This window comes from Leiobunum rupestre, chromosome 9, assembly GCF_980474605.1.
Source record: "Leiobunum rupestre chromosome 9, qqLeiRupe1.1.hap1, whole genome shotgun sequence".
NCBI classification, from domain to species: Eukaryota; Metazoa; Arthropoda; class Arachnida; order Opiliones; family Sclerosomatidae; genus Leiobunum; species Leiobunum rupestre.
Genome location: NC_143392.1, coordinates 42943070 through 42960163, shown reverse-complemented (window position 1 = coordinate 42960163; position 17094 = coordinate 42943070). Strand labels below are relative to the sequence as shown.

Here is a 17094-nt window from a genome sequence, read left to right as displayed (position 1 = left end):
GATTTAGGCCCCCACCCGGACATTTTGAAAATTTGGAATTCTATACTGTACTAACAAAATTAATATAATTCGTATAACTCTCCAAAAAAAATCTTTATCTTAAAAATTGTGTAATTCCACGACTCATATTTACTTTAATATTCTCTTAAAATTGTGTAACTTTACAACTCATACTTACCCTGGATTTCCTTGATGATACGCGGACCAAATTTGCTTTAGCGTTTAATAACGACGGCGTACTCGCATAGTGCCGAAACATGTAACGTGTGACTTTTTGTATATTTTATATAATAATAAAAGTTTTTATAGTGTACTGCAAAACGTTGGTTTCAATGAAAATTGTGAATGTTTATACACACAGAAATTGCCAAAGATAGAACGAGTTGAAATGATGGTCGTTTAACTTAACCAGCTGGCCACAATAAACTTTCAGCATGAACGAGACTCTCTTTTTCCTACAGCAGACACATCCGCACTTTGATCCAGACCATGAACCTATTGAAACTACTGAGAACGAAAGAGAGGACCCGTTTACAGAAGAACTATCTAGGTCAGACTGAAATGAAATCTGGATGATAAGTAGATAAGTCCATAATGAAAAGGGATAATAAAGCTAAACCCTAAACAAGTTTGAAGAAATTTAAAAACTTACTAATAGCTCGTACCGATAGGTCTTCGAGCAAACAAAAAACGCGAAACTCGGACCAAATAGATCTTCGAGTGAATAATTAAATGAAATTAAATTAAATAAAATAGCTAGAAATTCCAACGGTAGACCGGTTTCGTCCTATTTGGGACTCATCAGTACCGTGCGGGAAATCTGGCTCGCGACTTTAACACCGAATAGAGAAACTAAGCCTAAATATTAAAAATTTCAAAACGAAATGAAATCTGACGGGAAAGTTTTTTTAAAGTATTTTTCTTTGCACAATACTTGAGAATCTAGAAACTACTTTATTATGAGTTAAATAATTAAATAGCTAATTCAGCTTTTATTAAATTTGAACAAATTAAATTAAGAGCTTAATAAGTTTTTTCGGTAAGATAAAATAAAATATTATTTCGACTAATACTAGATGGGGCTATTGTGGGAAAATGGAGGGTTTTCCTTTGAAATAGGAGCTTAAGTAGTAGCAGAAGTAAATGAACCGAAGTTATCAGACTGCTATACTCCCCATGTTGGAGGCGTTTTCCTTATGAAGTTACATTTTTACCTCGAATTTGAAGTTTTGTGCGCTCCTAGGCCGCAAAAAAAACCTTTTTGTTTTTATGAAACCATTATTTATACGTAGAAATAGCTATACCCACAATTCCCAAGTGCAATTTATCGCGTCAAAAGACGGGGATGGAAATTAGCTTTTATTAGACTCGATTTTCATAAGGAAAACGCCCTCCGATTCTGAGCGCTATTTCGATAACTTCGGTTCATTTACTTCTGGTAGTAGGTTTCACTCGATATTTCCCACTATTAAAACATTTTAAGCATAATCCAAAATTTAAACTTATGTGGTAAAAACATGACTATATCTAAGAACATTTAATATCCTAATGATTTTGAACTAGTTTCTCATAAAATCTACATTCGTCAACCTAACTAATTATGGTACAGCCAGGGCAATTTTCGTTAAACCCTGAAATATTGTGAAATAACCAATACCGACCTAAATACGCCTTTATCGAGTTAATATACATGATTTAAAAGCTGCAAGATGATTAAGAGCGCTAAGGAGTTTTACTTTTAATTGTTAATCTAGGAAAATAATCAATTGCTTAATAACAGCCACCGAAATTGTTAGGCACGGCTAAATATTGTACAACAATTAATTATTCTTTGAGGGTGGCTTTATTGAACAGGCGAAACATGTATTAAGAAGCTAAATTCCCTAATACGGGCAAATGCACTTAAGGTTAATGAGAGATAGAAACGAAAACAAGTTTTGTACGTTTTCCAAATGCTGCCATATTTTCTAGGACTGTGCACCGTTCCCTAAGCGTTTCTTGGTTTAAAGAAAATTTTATTATCAGAAGTCTATAATAAGAGAAGTCTCTAACTCGCCCAGAATACTAGAGGTATTCGGAGGGATACAGATTTGTGAAGGCGATATGTGGCCAGAAAATATAGTCCTTTCGATATATTCATACCGAGGGACTTCAGGTGTACAAATCAGCAGTGAAATCAGTTGAAATCACGTTAATTTAGTAGCTTTAATAACCTGAAATCACTTGAAATCACGTTAATTTAGTAGCTTTAATAACGTTAAATCACTTGAAATCTGAAATCATATGTACAAAATTTCTAACATTGGAATAATTGGATTCATACGCGAGCAGTAGCGGACAAAACATTTGAAAAATGCAGACGATTCTCTAAATTTTAGCTTGTAGAATTCCCGTAGGATTTTGCTGGGGATAATAAATTTTGAGAGACTCGCCTCGTTTTGATTGAACGTGGTTATTTCTACATTATAAAGGTAATAAATGTTAAAACTTTTATTTGCTATCATAAATATATATACTAATGAACAATAACCGTGATTCTCCGTATAATTTTCTCAATACGCTTTGAAAAACCTTAAGCCTTGCCCGCCTTTCGCGTTTAAAGTTTTAAACCAAGGATGATCCATACCTACGTTTCAAGTTTGCCAACTGACGTTTTGAAGAGCAAACTACTTTTTCGCTACAAAGACTAAATAGATTTGCTAGTCCTAGGCCGCGTTAATTTCTTCTTTGCTTCGTGTCGAAAACAAGACGTTTCAAAAGTTTTACGTGGGAGTTAGAGGTCTACTCTTATTATAGGCTTCTGGTATTGCTTAAAACTTTAAACCAAATAAAAATTAGGTCTATATTTCGTCTACTGGCGCCTGTAGAAATGTTCTTCACGTTGAGCATCAATGTTTTGGGAGAAGAGATCTACCAGTTATTTCATAGATGCTAACATTTTTGAAGAGCGCAGCTCGATTAGCATTCTGTACATTTTCATTATTGTTTATTAATGCTACTGAAACATAGAAGAAATACAAAACTTCTTCTTAATGTTCAAATGTGCAAAATTAAATTTTGAATTAACTATTACCGTTAACCTGCCTAAAGATTAATAGAAATGAGAAACCGAAGAACCCTTTAAGCCAGTCAGGAGAGAACTTGCAAACACAGTGCGGAAGTAGTTGTTCCTAATATTTGTGTCTAACCACTATCCCGAAATACTACCGATTTTTTTACGTTTTCGCCAATTATTTTATATCTCGTACATAAAAACCAAAATTATAAATTGTGTAATTTTCAGAACCTCGGTGTAATTATTTCCGGAATTTAGTGTAATTATTTCCGGAATTTAGTGAAATTATTTCCGGAATTTAGTGAAATTATTTCCGGAATTTAGTGAAATTATTTCCGGAATTTAGTGAAATTATTTCCGGAATTTAGTGTAATTATTTCCGGAATTTAGTGAAATTATTTCCGGAATTTAGTGTAATTATTTCCGGAATTTAGTGAAATTATTTCCGGAATTTAGTGTAATTATTTCCGGACTTTAATGTAATTTTTCCGAACCTTAGTGTAATTTTTTCCCAACTTTAGTATAATTATTTCCCGAGCTTAGTGCAATTATTTCCACACTTAAGTGTTATTATTTCCCGACCTTGGTGCAATTATTTCCACACCTAATTGTAATTATTTCCCAACCTTAGTGAAATTATTTCGTGACCTTAGTGTAACTATTTCCCGAACTTAGAGTCATTATTTCCCGATCTTTGTATAATTATTTCCCGACCTTAGTATGAATATTTCCGAACCTAAGTATAATTATTTCCGGACCGAAAATAGTTTTAAATTATTAAATTATGTTTGTAAAGTGGTTGAAAAATTTATTAATATTTATATTTAAGCTTTGCGCAAGATTTGACAATGTATCTAATAATAAGAACACCTAGGTTAATACCGAAGTTACCACCTTAGGCCCAAGTCATCGAGCGACTTTTAATCTGAAAATGCATGACCTGATTCTTTGGCAAAATATTTCGACAAAATATTCTAAATTACCTTTTGACGAAACCTTTACCACGAGCCGAATATATTGCGCTTGGTTTACAAATTTAAGAATAATTAACGTTTAGTCTATTTCCCATTTAATTTCCAGTAAAAGCAGTTAACGTTTTCCCTATTGTGGCCGAGATAGAACTGAGTTTAATTGCCGTTGGTGTTGACGTGAACCAATATATTCAGTAGGGATTTTAGCAAACATGTATGCCTGTGTTTTTCCCCATTTTCCTACGATGAGTGAAAAGAGCGCCAGAGAGCTTCAAAGTGTGGCCTACTAGCCCCTGGAAGGAGACTGCAACAAGCGCAAAACCAAGCAGCAGGGACTTTAAATACTGTTTAAGTTTACTTTTTTACGCTGGTTACCTCGATTTGTTTACAAAGTCCTTTTTTATCTATCACACGAACCCAAACCTTAATGTTCGCGTTTCCCTGCTGATTGGTTTGGCGCTTGTTGCAGCCTACTTCCAGGGGCTAGTAGGCCACACTTTGAAGCTCTCTGGCACAATTTTCACTCATCGTAGGAAAATGGGAAAAAACAAGCATACTTTTCAACTCACCCCCTACAACTCCTTCAAATTTTGGATAACCTTTTGAAACACCCTGTATAATTTCACCAAGGGATATAAAAATTATGAATATAATTTAAAAAAAAACTGGTACCCCCTTATCTAACTGCCATCGGTACGCCCCTGAATAAGAATAACTACAAGTAGGTAATTTTCACGATCAATATCTAGTGTCACAAGTATAACGTTGATTGTCATAGTAATTTTAAAAATAAAACCAAATATATTCTCTGTATGATCCACACCATGCGTGTCAGCTTTTTACTACAGTTTAAGTTAAACGTAGCTTTTTGTAAATATATTTGTTTTATAAATACTTTTCTTTCACTAATGACCGAACTCTGCTCGCTACTCTGGCTGCACTACAATAAATAATAAATATTACCATAAGTGTATAACATTGTCATTCTTCACATGCAAAAGTTTTACTGAGAGCTATTCACAAGACCGCCTGCATTACGGGCTTCGCCGCCGATTTGCGTCCGCTTGCTCCCGCGTCACACGTAGCCTTGACAGCGCCTCGCCAGGGGGAGATTTTCTTCTTGTGATGACGTTACTTCGTTATTAGCTCTCAGTATAATATTCCCCAAAGTGACAAACTTGGGGAACAATATTATAAACTTATGGTATGACACTAGCTTCGGATATTACAAAGGTAGTTCGTTTCACCTATAGCTAAGCTATATTTTACGAGTATTGTCTAACTGAGTTTTAATTTGTTTGAGCAATTGGACAAACTTACTGAAGAATATTATAGACTTATAATATGTGAAATTTGGTTAATTTTAAATTACATATAATTATTATAAATATAACACCATTACGTTATAAATGTAACACAATTACGTTATAAATGTAACACAATTACGTTATAAATGTAACACCATTACGTTATAAATGTAACACCATTACGTTATAAATGTAACACCATTACGTTATAAATGTAACACCATTACGTTATAAATTTATAAATATAACACGATATATAACACCATTGTGTTATAAATTTATAAATATAACATGATATAACACCATTGTGTTATAAATTTATAAATATAACACGATATATAACACCATCATGATATAAATTTATAAATTTAACACGATATATAACACCATTGTGTTATAAATTTATAAATATAACACAATATATAACACCATCATGTTATTCACTTCATTATGATAGATCCTAAATTCTCCTAAATAAGCGCATTTTTCTAAGAAAAGAAATGTATAAGTCGTTGATACCAATCAAAAACTTTCGATAAATTCGATAAGCAAGCGAAACAAAACTAGCGCCACCTCGTTATCGTTCGGTTAAATCCTACATGTATTTGGTACTGTCCAGATGTTAAGCAATTAGCTTGATTTCTAGTATATATTTATTGGTATTTTATGAGGATAATTTTCTTTGTCCCTCAAATTCCGATAAAAGTGCAAAATATAAATTTAAAGTTCATTGTGATTATCGAAAAGATGGAAAAAAATTAATTTACCAACTACCAGGGACCCCAGAGTTCCTACAATTCCTTTAAAATCGTTTATTTTCAAAAATGTCCAATAAAATCCTATAATTTGGATATTTTGCCTATTTCAAATCCTGCCACTCAGTTAAATTGCTGGATTTAGCAAAAGGATAAATTCCCATACAAAGTCATTGTAGTGTATACTTTTGTTATTGTTAACATGGTTAGTATATTTTGGTGATAAAATTGTTAAATAGTTTCTATATTTTAAGTGAAAATCAAAGATTTATTTCACTAAATATAGATTTTGTTTTTAAATGCACAAAGTTAGTAAATGAAATAGCATATATACTCCTATCAAATCTTATAATTTTGAAAAAATAGTCCTATAAAGTTCTATATTTTTATAAATATAATCCTATTTTTCCAATAAAATTTGAATATTTGAGTGGGGGCCCTGAACTACTAACAAACATGATTCCCTGGGAGGCCGATAAGAAATTAAAAAGGTAGGTGTTATTTTCTAACAAGAATAGCAAAAAGTTTGTTACTAGGTCAAAAATTAGACATACGATATTTTAGCCATGAAGTCGCGAGCACCAGCCATATAAAATTCACAAAGAATTAAAGTGACACTAATTTTACAAATTCCCTCCTTACACGGTCTTATAATGACAATATTTAAAGAAATTTCGGGTAAAATTAATCGCTCCTCATTCTGGTGGGGAGATCCCGTTAGACACTTTGTGTTACGGCCTCCCATTTAAGCCTAAATACTTTTTCACTCTTTTTTTTCAATTTTCTAATTTCTTCAGAGATTGTCACATTATTTAAAGATCAGGTGAAAACCGCTCCACCGTCAACGAAAATTAAGAGCTACGAGCCCTAAGCTGCTATCATACAGAATTAAATTTGACGCTTAGCTTAAGGAAATAAAAACAAGATGTCACGGATTTTTAAGTACACACAATCCCCCCGATGTATTAAACATATATTTTATATATTAATAAGGTAGCGAAGCGCGAACACTTTAAATTAAATTAATTTTTAGACCAACCTAATTTTTCAAGTTACCTGGTTTTAGATATGGCCAGAAAAGTGGAAGGCTCCAAAAACAAAATTGGCATTTGATCGACAGAAGACATTTACAAAACCACTTAAGGAAATTACTTTTTAATACCCTTTCCCGCACAATAAATTATACAGTAATAATTAGCTGAGCTAATACCCAACTAACCACACAGGCTTAAATTAACTAGTCACTTGTGAAACCAATTACCGGTGACCGGGTGAAATTTCGTTGGAGGGTGGTGGAAAGCCCTTCATGCCACGCGAGAAAACAGCTCCCTACACTCACTCTTACCGTTATATGGACAGGGGAAATCGAAGAGCTCGGGGGAAAACCCTTCTCGCCCAGAGCCACAAGCTGTGGTCGAACCCGGCTCTTCTAGCTGCGAGGCGAGAGTCCTAACCACTTCACCACCGCACTTACAAGATGTAAATAAAACCTCCTAGTAAGAAATATTATGCTGATGTTATTGGCTTGAAACACGCACTTTCGTTTCTGAAGACAATAATCATTAACTTCTGGTATTACATCAATATCGTCTAGAACTATTTCGATTATTTTAAGTCAAGAAATTGTACAGTTATAGTTAAATTTAAAAAAAGTACTCAGTCAATATTATCCTTTAAAGTTAAAGGTCATATTATTTCAAAAGATTGACTTATTCACACTAGCGAGAAATAAAATATACTAGAAACCACTTTTGGTACAAAAAATGGTTTCTAGAATATTATTATGTACAAGTGCCGTAATCTTTAATTTAATTATTCACACTAGCCTAGGTTTTTGGAAATAATAGTTGACCAACAAGACTTTCAACGAAACGTTTTTATGACTAAGGCCTAAATTCAATTTGAAACTGTAGGAATATTAATTATGAGAAACTATAAATTTAAATATTATACAGGGTTTTCCCAAATGCAAAATGCAAATTTATGATTACTTGGGAGTAAATAGCAGACGAACTTTCTCTACAAGAGCTGCGATGATGGTACTAGAGTAAAAAGCATTTTGAAAATATTTTTCCACAAAATAAAAAATCATTTTTCTAACTCAAAATGCATTTTGAAAATATTTTTCCACAAAATAAAAAATCATTTTTCTAACTCAAAATGCATTTTGAACAACCCTGTTAAATAACGCTGAAATCAAATCAATGAACTAAAACCAGAAACAAATACGAAAATTTGCAGTTAATACCTGTTTTGCTCTAATGTATAACATTTATCGAACATCATCGTACGAATCCGATATTTATCGTACGTCTGGCAAAGCTGGGCTAGAGTCGAAAACCGCGTTCACCAACAAAATTTGGGCAAAAATGTTCGAACAAGTCTTAAGGTCTTACCATTATATAACCTTTGATAATTAGTCGAAGACTAATTTCTAAGGAGTTCCCAGCATTCAAAAGATTCTGGTGAAATTTTCGCGCCTTCATTCCCGAAAGTATAATAATAATTCCACTAATTTCGTAACAATAGCCATTTCGGTTTCTACAAATTTCACACGATTTCCTTCTTCGTGTGTGTAATGCTTTTGAGTTCATTTAATGAGCTTTAAATTTCCCCCATAATGCAGTATTGCAAGTACAGCCTCGCTTTCCAAACGTAAAAGTAATAGACACAAACAGACGTAGCTATAGCCGCTAGAGGTCAAATGCTACTAATTAGAAACGCCATTATAATCGCGGCGGAAATAATCCAGGTATTCTTCGCCAAGTGTAACGTGGAATTTTTAAGGTGTATACACTCTTTTTTTGGGAATTTTGCTGGGTGCGTTCATGTTGAGTTTATCCCCCTTAACCCCCATTCTCCATTTCCTGGGACCAAAGACCCGAGCCTAGACCCCCCACCGGTGGTTCCAGGTAATGGCCGACTAGCGGGCGGCCAAAAAGAGGGGTCGAAAAGACCGCGAAAAAGAGTGTAATATAAATTTATTTATTTTGTAAATTTCAGTAAAATTCAACATTTTTCACGGTTTTGAATAATTTATGATAGGTGGAGCGCAAAACGTTTCAATGATAAATTTGTAATGCCAATGCTAAAAATAGGTGTTTCCAAAACTGTTAAAAAATTATCCGCTTCACGAGCTTAAGCTTTTTAGTTCTTTTTTCGCACGTGGACTTCAAATTCCAAAATCTTTATCGACTGCAGCGCGTGTTCTCCATCTTCAATAACTAAAGCTAGTGACGTAGAAAAAACATTTACACGTGACCTCCCGTATTTTATAGAAACACCTGTTTGTTTCCCTTGAAAAACGCCTATTTCTCACTAGGTTTTGAGTCATGTTAAATAAAAACTTGTAGAGGTTAAGGGGGAAGAATACAGTAAAAGCCTCTTTTTCGTTGAGCTGAACGCTTCTGTTTTAACAATTACATAATTGAATTATCTTTTTCTTATTAGGCTGAACCTTACTCTAGTGCTTAAAATAATTTTGATAATTATAATATTAATAGTTAACGAGATATAAGGTCTTAACTAAAAGGTAGTTTGGGTGCTTGCCCAACTTGTTTAGCTCAGGAGGTTCGAATTAAAACGTAATAACTTAATTACTTTTAAATTTAAAATTGTCAAAATTATTTTAGTCACTAAACAAGAGGCTGTTCTACACTTAAATATAAATTTTATAAGTTAAAATACAAAATTAAAAGAGTTCAGCTTGAAACAGTAATAGTTATTGTAGGGAGCTTTTGGCTCGCGTGGCATGAAGGGCTTGCCACCACCCTCCTACGCAAAGTAACCCAACCATCTGATTTGAAAGGAATAAAAAATGCTTAATGTTTGTTAAAAATGGCTGGATCCAGCAAATTGAAAATGTACTATATGCACCCATGATGTTAGTAATTTAGTCACGTACATTTAACTATTTTACAAGACGTTTAAATGGATTAAACTCTTAAAACACTGATTATCTACCATTAAGAGTCAAAATGCGTTTATTTAAAACTAAAGTTTCACCTGGAAAAGTTTATTTTTCAAATAACTTCGCGTGACTCTCGGGCGCACGATTTCCATCCGCTGTTTTATTTTAAACAACATGACAAGGATTTCATTTCATAGCAAACGTAATAACGATTTCATTTCATAGCAAACGTAATAACGATTTCATTTCATAGCAAACGTAATAACGATTTCATTTCATAGCAAACGTAATAACGATTTCATTTCATAGCAAACGTAATAACGATTTCATTTCATAGCAAACGTAATAATGATTTCATTTTATAGCAAACGTTATAATGATTTCATTTCATAGCAAACGAAATAACGATTTCATTTCATAGCAAACGTGATATTGATTTCATTTCATAGCAAACTTCATAACGATTACATTTCATAGGAAATGTTATAACGATTTCATTTCATAGCAAACGTAATAACGATTTCATTTCATAGCAAACGTAATAACGATTTCATTTCATAGCAAACGTAATAACGATTTCATTTCATAGCAAACGTAATAACGATTTCATTTCATAGCAAACTTAATAACGATTTCATTTCATAGCAAACTTAATAACGATTTCATTTCATAGCAACGTTATATTGATTTCCTTTCGTAGCGAAAGAATAACTATTTCATTTCATAGCAACGTTATATTGATATCCTTTCGTAGCGAAAGAATAACTATTTCATTTCATAGCAACGTTATATTGATATCCTTTCGTAGCGAAAGAATAACTATTTCATTTCATAGCAACGTTATATTGATATCCTTTCGTAGCGAAAGAATAACTATTTCATTTCATAGCCACGTTATATTGATTTCCTTTCGTAGCGAAAGAATAACTATTTCATTTCATAGCAACGTTATATTGATATCCTTTCGTAGCGAAAGGATAACTATTTCATTTCATAGCCACGTTATATTGATATCCTTTCGTAGCGAAAGAATAACTATTTCATTTCATAGCCACGTTATATTGATATCCTTTCGTAGCGAAAGGATAACTATTTCATTTCGTAGCAACGTTATATTGATTTCCTTTCGTAGCGAAAGGATAACTATTTCATTTCATACCAACGTTATATTGATTTCCTTTCGTAGCAAAACGACAATTATTTCATTTCGTAGCAACGTTATATCGATTTCATTTCTAAATAACGGGGTAACGATTTCATTTCATTCTATTTTGGAAAATAGTTTGCTAGCACGGGCTATCCATAGCTTCTGTTAAACTAATAATGTAGAAAACTCCTTCCTAAGATGGAAAGTAGACTGTAACCTCATCAGCAACAATGAGTTCCCAAGAATAGAGTCCTTTAAATTTCACCTTTAAAAGACTTTTCCATAACACCGTCTATATTTATGTATCAGATCAGACTCTCCAGATCAGATGTGGAATTAAGTGTTGGACATCAACCAATCGATTACCGAATGGGTTCTAGGCTATATGTTTCCAGCATTTTAAAACGTTTATAGAGAGGTTATGGAAACGCTAAAAACGGGTAAAGAGAACTTGTAGGGCTGTAAACTGTAAACACTAAAACGCATTTTTCCTACTCGTTTACTAGCAGGTTCTTAACCTCTCTTCTCTAAATTATCCAATAAAAACCATGGTTGGGCTTCATTTTATGGAACTGTAACATTTTACAATACGGTGGATAGACACGCACGTTCTCAATTGCGAGAATGGGATTTTGGTATAGTGTGTAAGTTGAGACGGCGAATATGGCGCCTTTGTAATCTCGTTACGCAGAGTTTACTCGACGCTATTGTTTCGCTGTTGCTTCGAGAGGACGTGTACTTCAGACGCTCAATTGAGTAGGGCGAGTGTTGTGTTTATAGCGCAACGAGTCAATGACAAGGCGCAGCGCCATCTCATGATTAGCTGCTGAACTACTATTTAGCAGGAGACCGTATCTGGTATTCAGATAGCTTTGCTAATTTATAACTCGGCAATGAATCTGGAGATGGCGCCACGTTGGCGGCTACCACTAACTGGACGCCATGACAGAGTGAGATCAGATTATTGTTTTAAATTTAGAATAAAAAAATTCTTTATTTACAACAAATTTAATTTTATATCATAATTTTCAATGTGAATGTTTTAAGTGTAACGTCATCTTAATTTTTTATTGAAAACTACATCGAAATAAATCTTTCTAATCTTGAAAGAGCGATGACGTCATTTCGAAAGTTCGTCACGTTAAAAGTTTGCCCTAATTCTCACTATTATTGTAAGAATTCTTATCAATTAGACGAGTTTGCGGTAAATCCTGCTGTTTTTGCAAGAACGATGACGTCATTTTGAAACTTCGTCACGTGGACGGGTTTGCGATAAATCCTTCTATTCTTGCAAGAACGATGACATCATTTCAAAACTTCGTCACTTAGACGAGTTTGCGAAAAATTATGTTATTTTTGCAAGAACGATGACGTCATTTCAAAACTTCGTCACGTGGACGAGTTTGCGAAAAACCCTTCTATTCTTATCAACTTTACCTACCAGCGGTCTATGAGATAATTAGAAATTATAATTAATTAATTAATCGTATAGCAGTTACCAATTTACTGTCCTGTGTATCTTTACGCGCCAATAGAGGTGTCTCTAGTATTAGCTTAGCTAATTATATTATAATATTAATAGTTAATAATAGACGGATTAAATCAGCTAGTTCAACACATTCCTTAACTCTGTCGCGCAAATATTGGAATAAATATTATTAACCTTGATGGTATATATTTTTAATTAAAGCAATAAAATATTATGAGTCAGAGAGCATTAGAAGAAAGAGCCAAACAAATTATTTCGCTCGGGAACGTACATAATGGAAGACCTTTTAACGAGCTACTCTGGAATATGAAATGAACACTCGTAGGAAACCTTGATATTCAGCGACAAAGTAAGTTAGAGGTCGCTGGAGAATTGGTAACAGAACCGTTAAATGGTATCACGCCAGGTTGACTTCTTTCGCGCCATCTACCTCTTAAGAAAGAAAATGTTCTCGAAAAGAAGTTCAAGAGTCAGCTACCTAAGGAGACGGAAAAAATTAGCTTCTCGCATTTTTAATACTACTGCGTGGCTGAATCCGCCGAAATTCCTATTTTTAGCGTAGAACGCCAGCGCCACAGGTGGACTTCCTTTGAACTATATTCTGTCACATTTAAGGCTAGTACCCACTTGGCGAATTTTCGAGACGGATAAAATTTTCGCACAACGAAAAAAGATGCGGTTTTTCGGTCGCTGGGGAAGCGGTTCTCACTTTAGCGCGAAAATTTAAAAACGCTGAAAACAACTCGTGCGGCTTTTTAGTAATGTTTTAGGCCTAACATAAAACATAAGTTCAAAATGAACCAAATGGATGTTCCTGTTGATAATTCCAATAAATAAACGATTCTATTCGTGAGATACTTACCTTTACTTCAGTATCTTGGTCAAGTTGGCTGAGCCGCTTTTCTAAAGACCTAGGCTTAATAAGTGACGGACGGGAGCGGAGTAGATCGAGGGAACGCGTTTTCTGATTGGCTGAAGCTTTTTATCGCCAAGGCGTGGACGTCAAAAAATAGAACCTTCGCTAGATACCGCGGAGACGCGACTTTAGCGGCGAATTTGAAAAAAATCGCAAATTTTATTCGCGAGCGTCAATTTTCAGCGCGAAAATTGTTTTTTCGCTAAGTGGGAACTAGGCTTTAAAGAAGCATTCTCAGGTTTTTCTCGAACCAGGGAGGATCACTAAGAACGATAATTCACTTATCTGGAAAACCCGCAAACCAAGTTGTTTGGTTAATTATGTAGATGTTATTGCGAAACCTTACTGATTTTTCGATAACAATTTTAAGCAAACCATTGTATTCACCGATATAAAGGTAACGCATTTACTATGTACATATTATAGTTATAATACCTTTATATTTTGGAATATACTTTCTTCACATAGGGAATATACTTTCTTCACATAGGTCACCTTAGCTATATAAAAATATATAGATTTTCTACCAACTAAATTGTACTGATCTCAAGCAAAATTTGTTTCATATGCGTAATATCTTAAATAATTAATAGATAAAGTTTGACATTGAGATCAATAGTGTATCAGTCCTAGCCAACTAAATTTTTGAAATCTCATAATAATCTTGAAAATTACTAAGAACTAGAAACCGGAGCTTTAATAAACTGATAAACGTACTAGCGAAACCATAGGAGTGTGAATCAACCGTATATTTTTACTGTGAAGAATAACTTCATTGCCTCCTCATCTAACGATTTTATCGAGTCAAAACATTTAATTTGGTCAGCTGTGCTAGTTTTTAATGGAATAAAATTGCGCTGGAGATTTACCCTATCGCTTAAATTGAGTTAAATATTACTGAAAATTAAGATTTCGATCTTGACCAATTGCACGGGGCCCTTACCCGAACCCCAGGGTTTGAGTTACCTTGCCCCGGACCCCAGGATTTGAGTTACCTTGCTTCTCGATCGTTCAAACGCCCATGCAACAACCCACATCCGAAATAGACAAATATCCGATCACTGGGACTATTATCTACATGAGTCTTAACCCTAATTGTTTAAAATATAAGATTGAATCAAAATTTGAACGGTTACGTAGATTTAAGAGGGTATTTTTTGGAAAATGTTCCCAATATTTATCGAAAATATTTAATAGTTAATGTTCATTTAGTCTTTAGACCTTTTGACCTATTTTAACAATAACGCTAAGTTCTTCCAATTTTTATGTGATTTACAGGGATTTACCTCATTACTTAATTTACTACCCCTTCTTTAATAACAAGTTCATACAAAATGAACCACGTTTTACGAGATCAGGTCCGATCTCTAAACCAAAACTAACGTAACCCAACCACTACCTCGTGAAGTAGTTAGCGGTCTTTTTAAAGTTTTTATTCATAATTGTAATATTGAAGAAATTGGCTTATTTTAGGCTTAATTTTTATTACCCTTTCGAATTTTGTGTAATATTCATATTATACAACATTAATTTTGTCAACTACGTGTTACGACTTGCTGGTGCATTCTGTACTGTTTCATGTCACAATAAAATTAATTCAATTCAATTGTAAATTATTTGTAACAATCTATTAATGCTCAGAAACCAAAAAAAAAACGAAAATAAGAAACACAAATATTTTTTTGTATTACGAATTAATTTCGGAAATTCGCAATACCATTCGAACCAAGATAGACAGATTAAGTAAAAGTGTAGCTGGGGAACTGGTAGGAGGTGCAGGCTGTACACATAAAAGCTACACTCCTACAATTAAGTTCACCTTACACGTTTTCAGACGCTATCTTAACCTCTTTAACATTCCCCCAAGGTGAGATAGACTAATATAATAATAATAATAATCAGCTAGGCTAATACCCAATGCACCATCTTAGGCCTAAGTCATCAAGTGTATTTAATTCAGGTGGCCGGGTTACAACGCGTAGGAGAGTGGTGGCAAGCCCTTCATGCCACGCGAGCCAACAGCTCCCTACACTAACTATTACCGGTAACCTCTCGCTGCGAGGCGAAAGTGCTAACCACTCCGCCACCCCACCTCGGAGTAGCCTTAGACCCAAGTCATCCAGCGACTTTTAACGCGATTGACGTCCCAGATACTAAATGAGATCAAATTAGTGAAACTTACCATTATAAGTCACATTAGGTACGAGTCCGAGACGGGTGTCAAAGTAATCGTGACTGACGCTGAGTTGATGCGTGACGGCTGGCGCGTCCCCGGCCGACAACGACAACGGCGTCACGGACAAGGAGGCGTCCGTCATGCGTGGCGGCAAAATAGTCCGACGAAATTCAGAGAATCGCGAGCAGGACTCGTCGGCGGAGATTTTCGGCGGAAACCCGGAACTGAAATTAGCGTCCGCCGGCGGAAACGCGCTTTTGTCCGTCGCGGAATCTCCACCTTCGCCGGCCTTGGTCAACCGCAGCGAGTAAAGCAACAAGGGGAACACCAGCCAAGGACCACGGTACCACACTGAGGAACGATTTTTGCGTCGCATTGTTTTCTTTGGAAAATTCTTCAAACAGCGTAAAGTATCATTACCATCCAAATAAAATAAACGCTACGCTAAATACGAGAGCTTCGTAGATTCGGTTAACATTCAAAAGTAGCGTTTTGAAACGAATTTCTAACAGCTTTTTTTCTACTATCAAAAGAAACGTGTTGGCTACGTCGACGTAAGCGTGTACGACACAACTTGTACATACTAGATAGCGTTGGCGCGCGAGGGCCGAACGTTAGAACGGATGAACGGCAGCCAGCCACACTGATCGCGAGATTCCCCGCGACTAAAGCCGTTCTCGGGATGCGACTGAGGGGTAAGCGCCGTTGCCTAGCCCTCCTATTTCCGGCGTCGGTGGCGCTCCTGGCGACGGACTCCGTCCCTACGTACCAAAATACGTCTCCAAACTTCACTTATTTCTGTGTCTCGAGATGTCTGTCCGAGAAACTGGATTATCGGGAATTGGCCAAATGGATTTCCCTTCTTACTCGACTCTCGCTCTGACTTTAATTAGTCTACTTTCAAAGCAGCACCAAATTTCAAACGATGAAGGTTGATCGATTTTTGTATAAACTCTTTATACGCGCCAAAAAGACTATTAATGGAAACTGACTTGAAATTACCTATTAGTTTATCGCACGGAGAAAATGTAGAATGAATGATTTGGTTGGAGCTGTATTGATTTCTAGCATGCAGAAGTTTATTAATAGGAAACATGTACATTTGACTCGAATTTGCTTCTAAGCTAAGCCTTAGAAGTGTACTTCTACTCAAAATATACCACGTTTATTACGTCGACTAATGATTGTAAAATGTAAAACTTTCACTGCGTAAGGATATCTACTTACGTACATGTATAAGCCACATTTTCTTAATGTAAAAGTTACAGAAACTGATTATATAATAGCTAGTGGAGTTATAATAATTCAAATCAGGGTTATTCAAAATGTATTTTGAAAAGTTAGAAAAAGTATTTTGCATTTGCGTTT

General features: G+C 34.8%; 1 protein-coding gene across 1 annotated transcript in view; it reads right to left on the bottom strand.

The window, feature by feature from the left end:
- LOC149928472 (uncharacterized) overlaps positions 1–16102 on the bottom strand; it is a 249584-nt gene extending 233482 nt beyond the window's left edge. Inside the window, exon 1 of the mRNA XM_090157884.1 lies at positions 15733–16102. Within this exon, the coding sequence (XP_090014010.1) occupies positions 15733–16102 (370 nt within the window). The remainder of the gene's footprint in view (positions 1–15732) is intronic.
- Between the last annotated feature and the right edge of the window lie 992 nt (positions 16103–17094).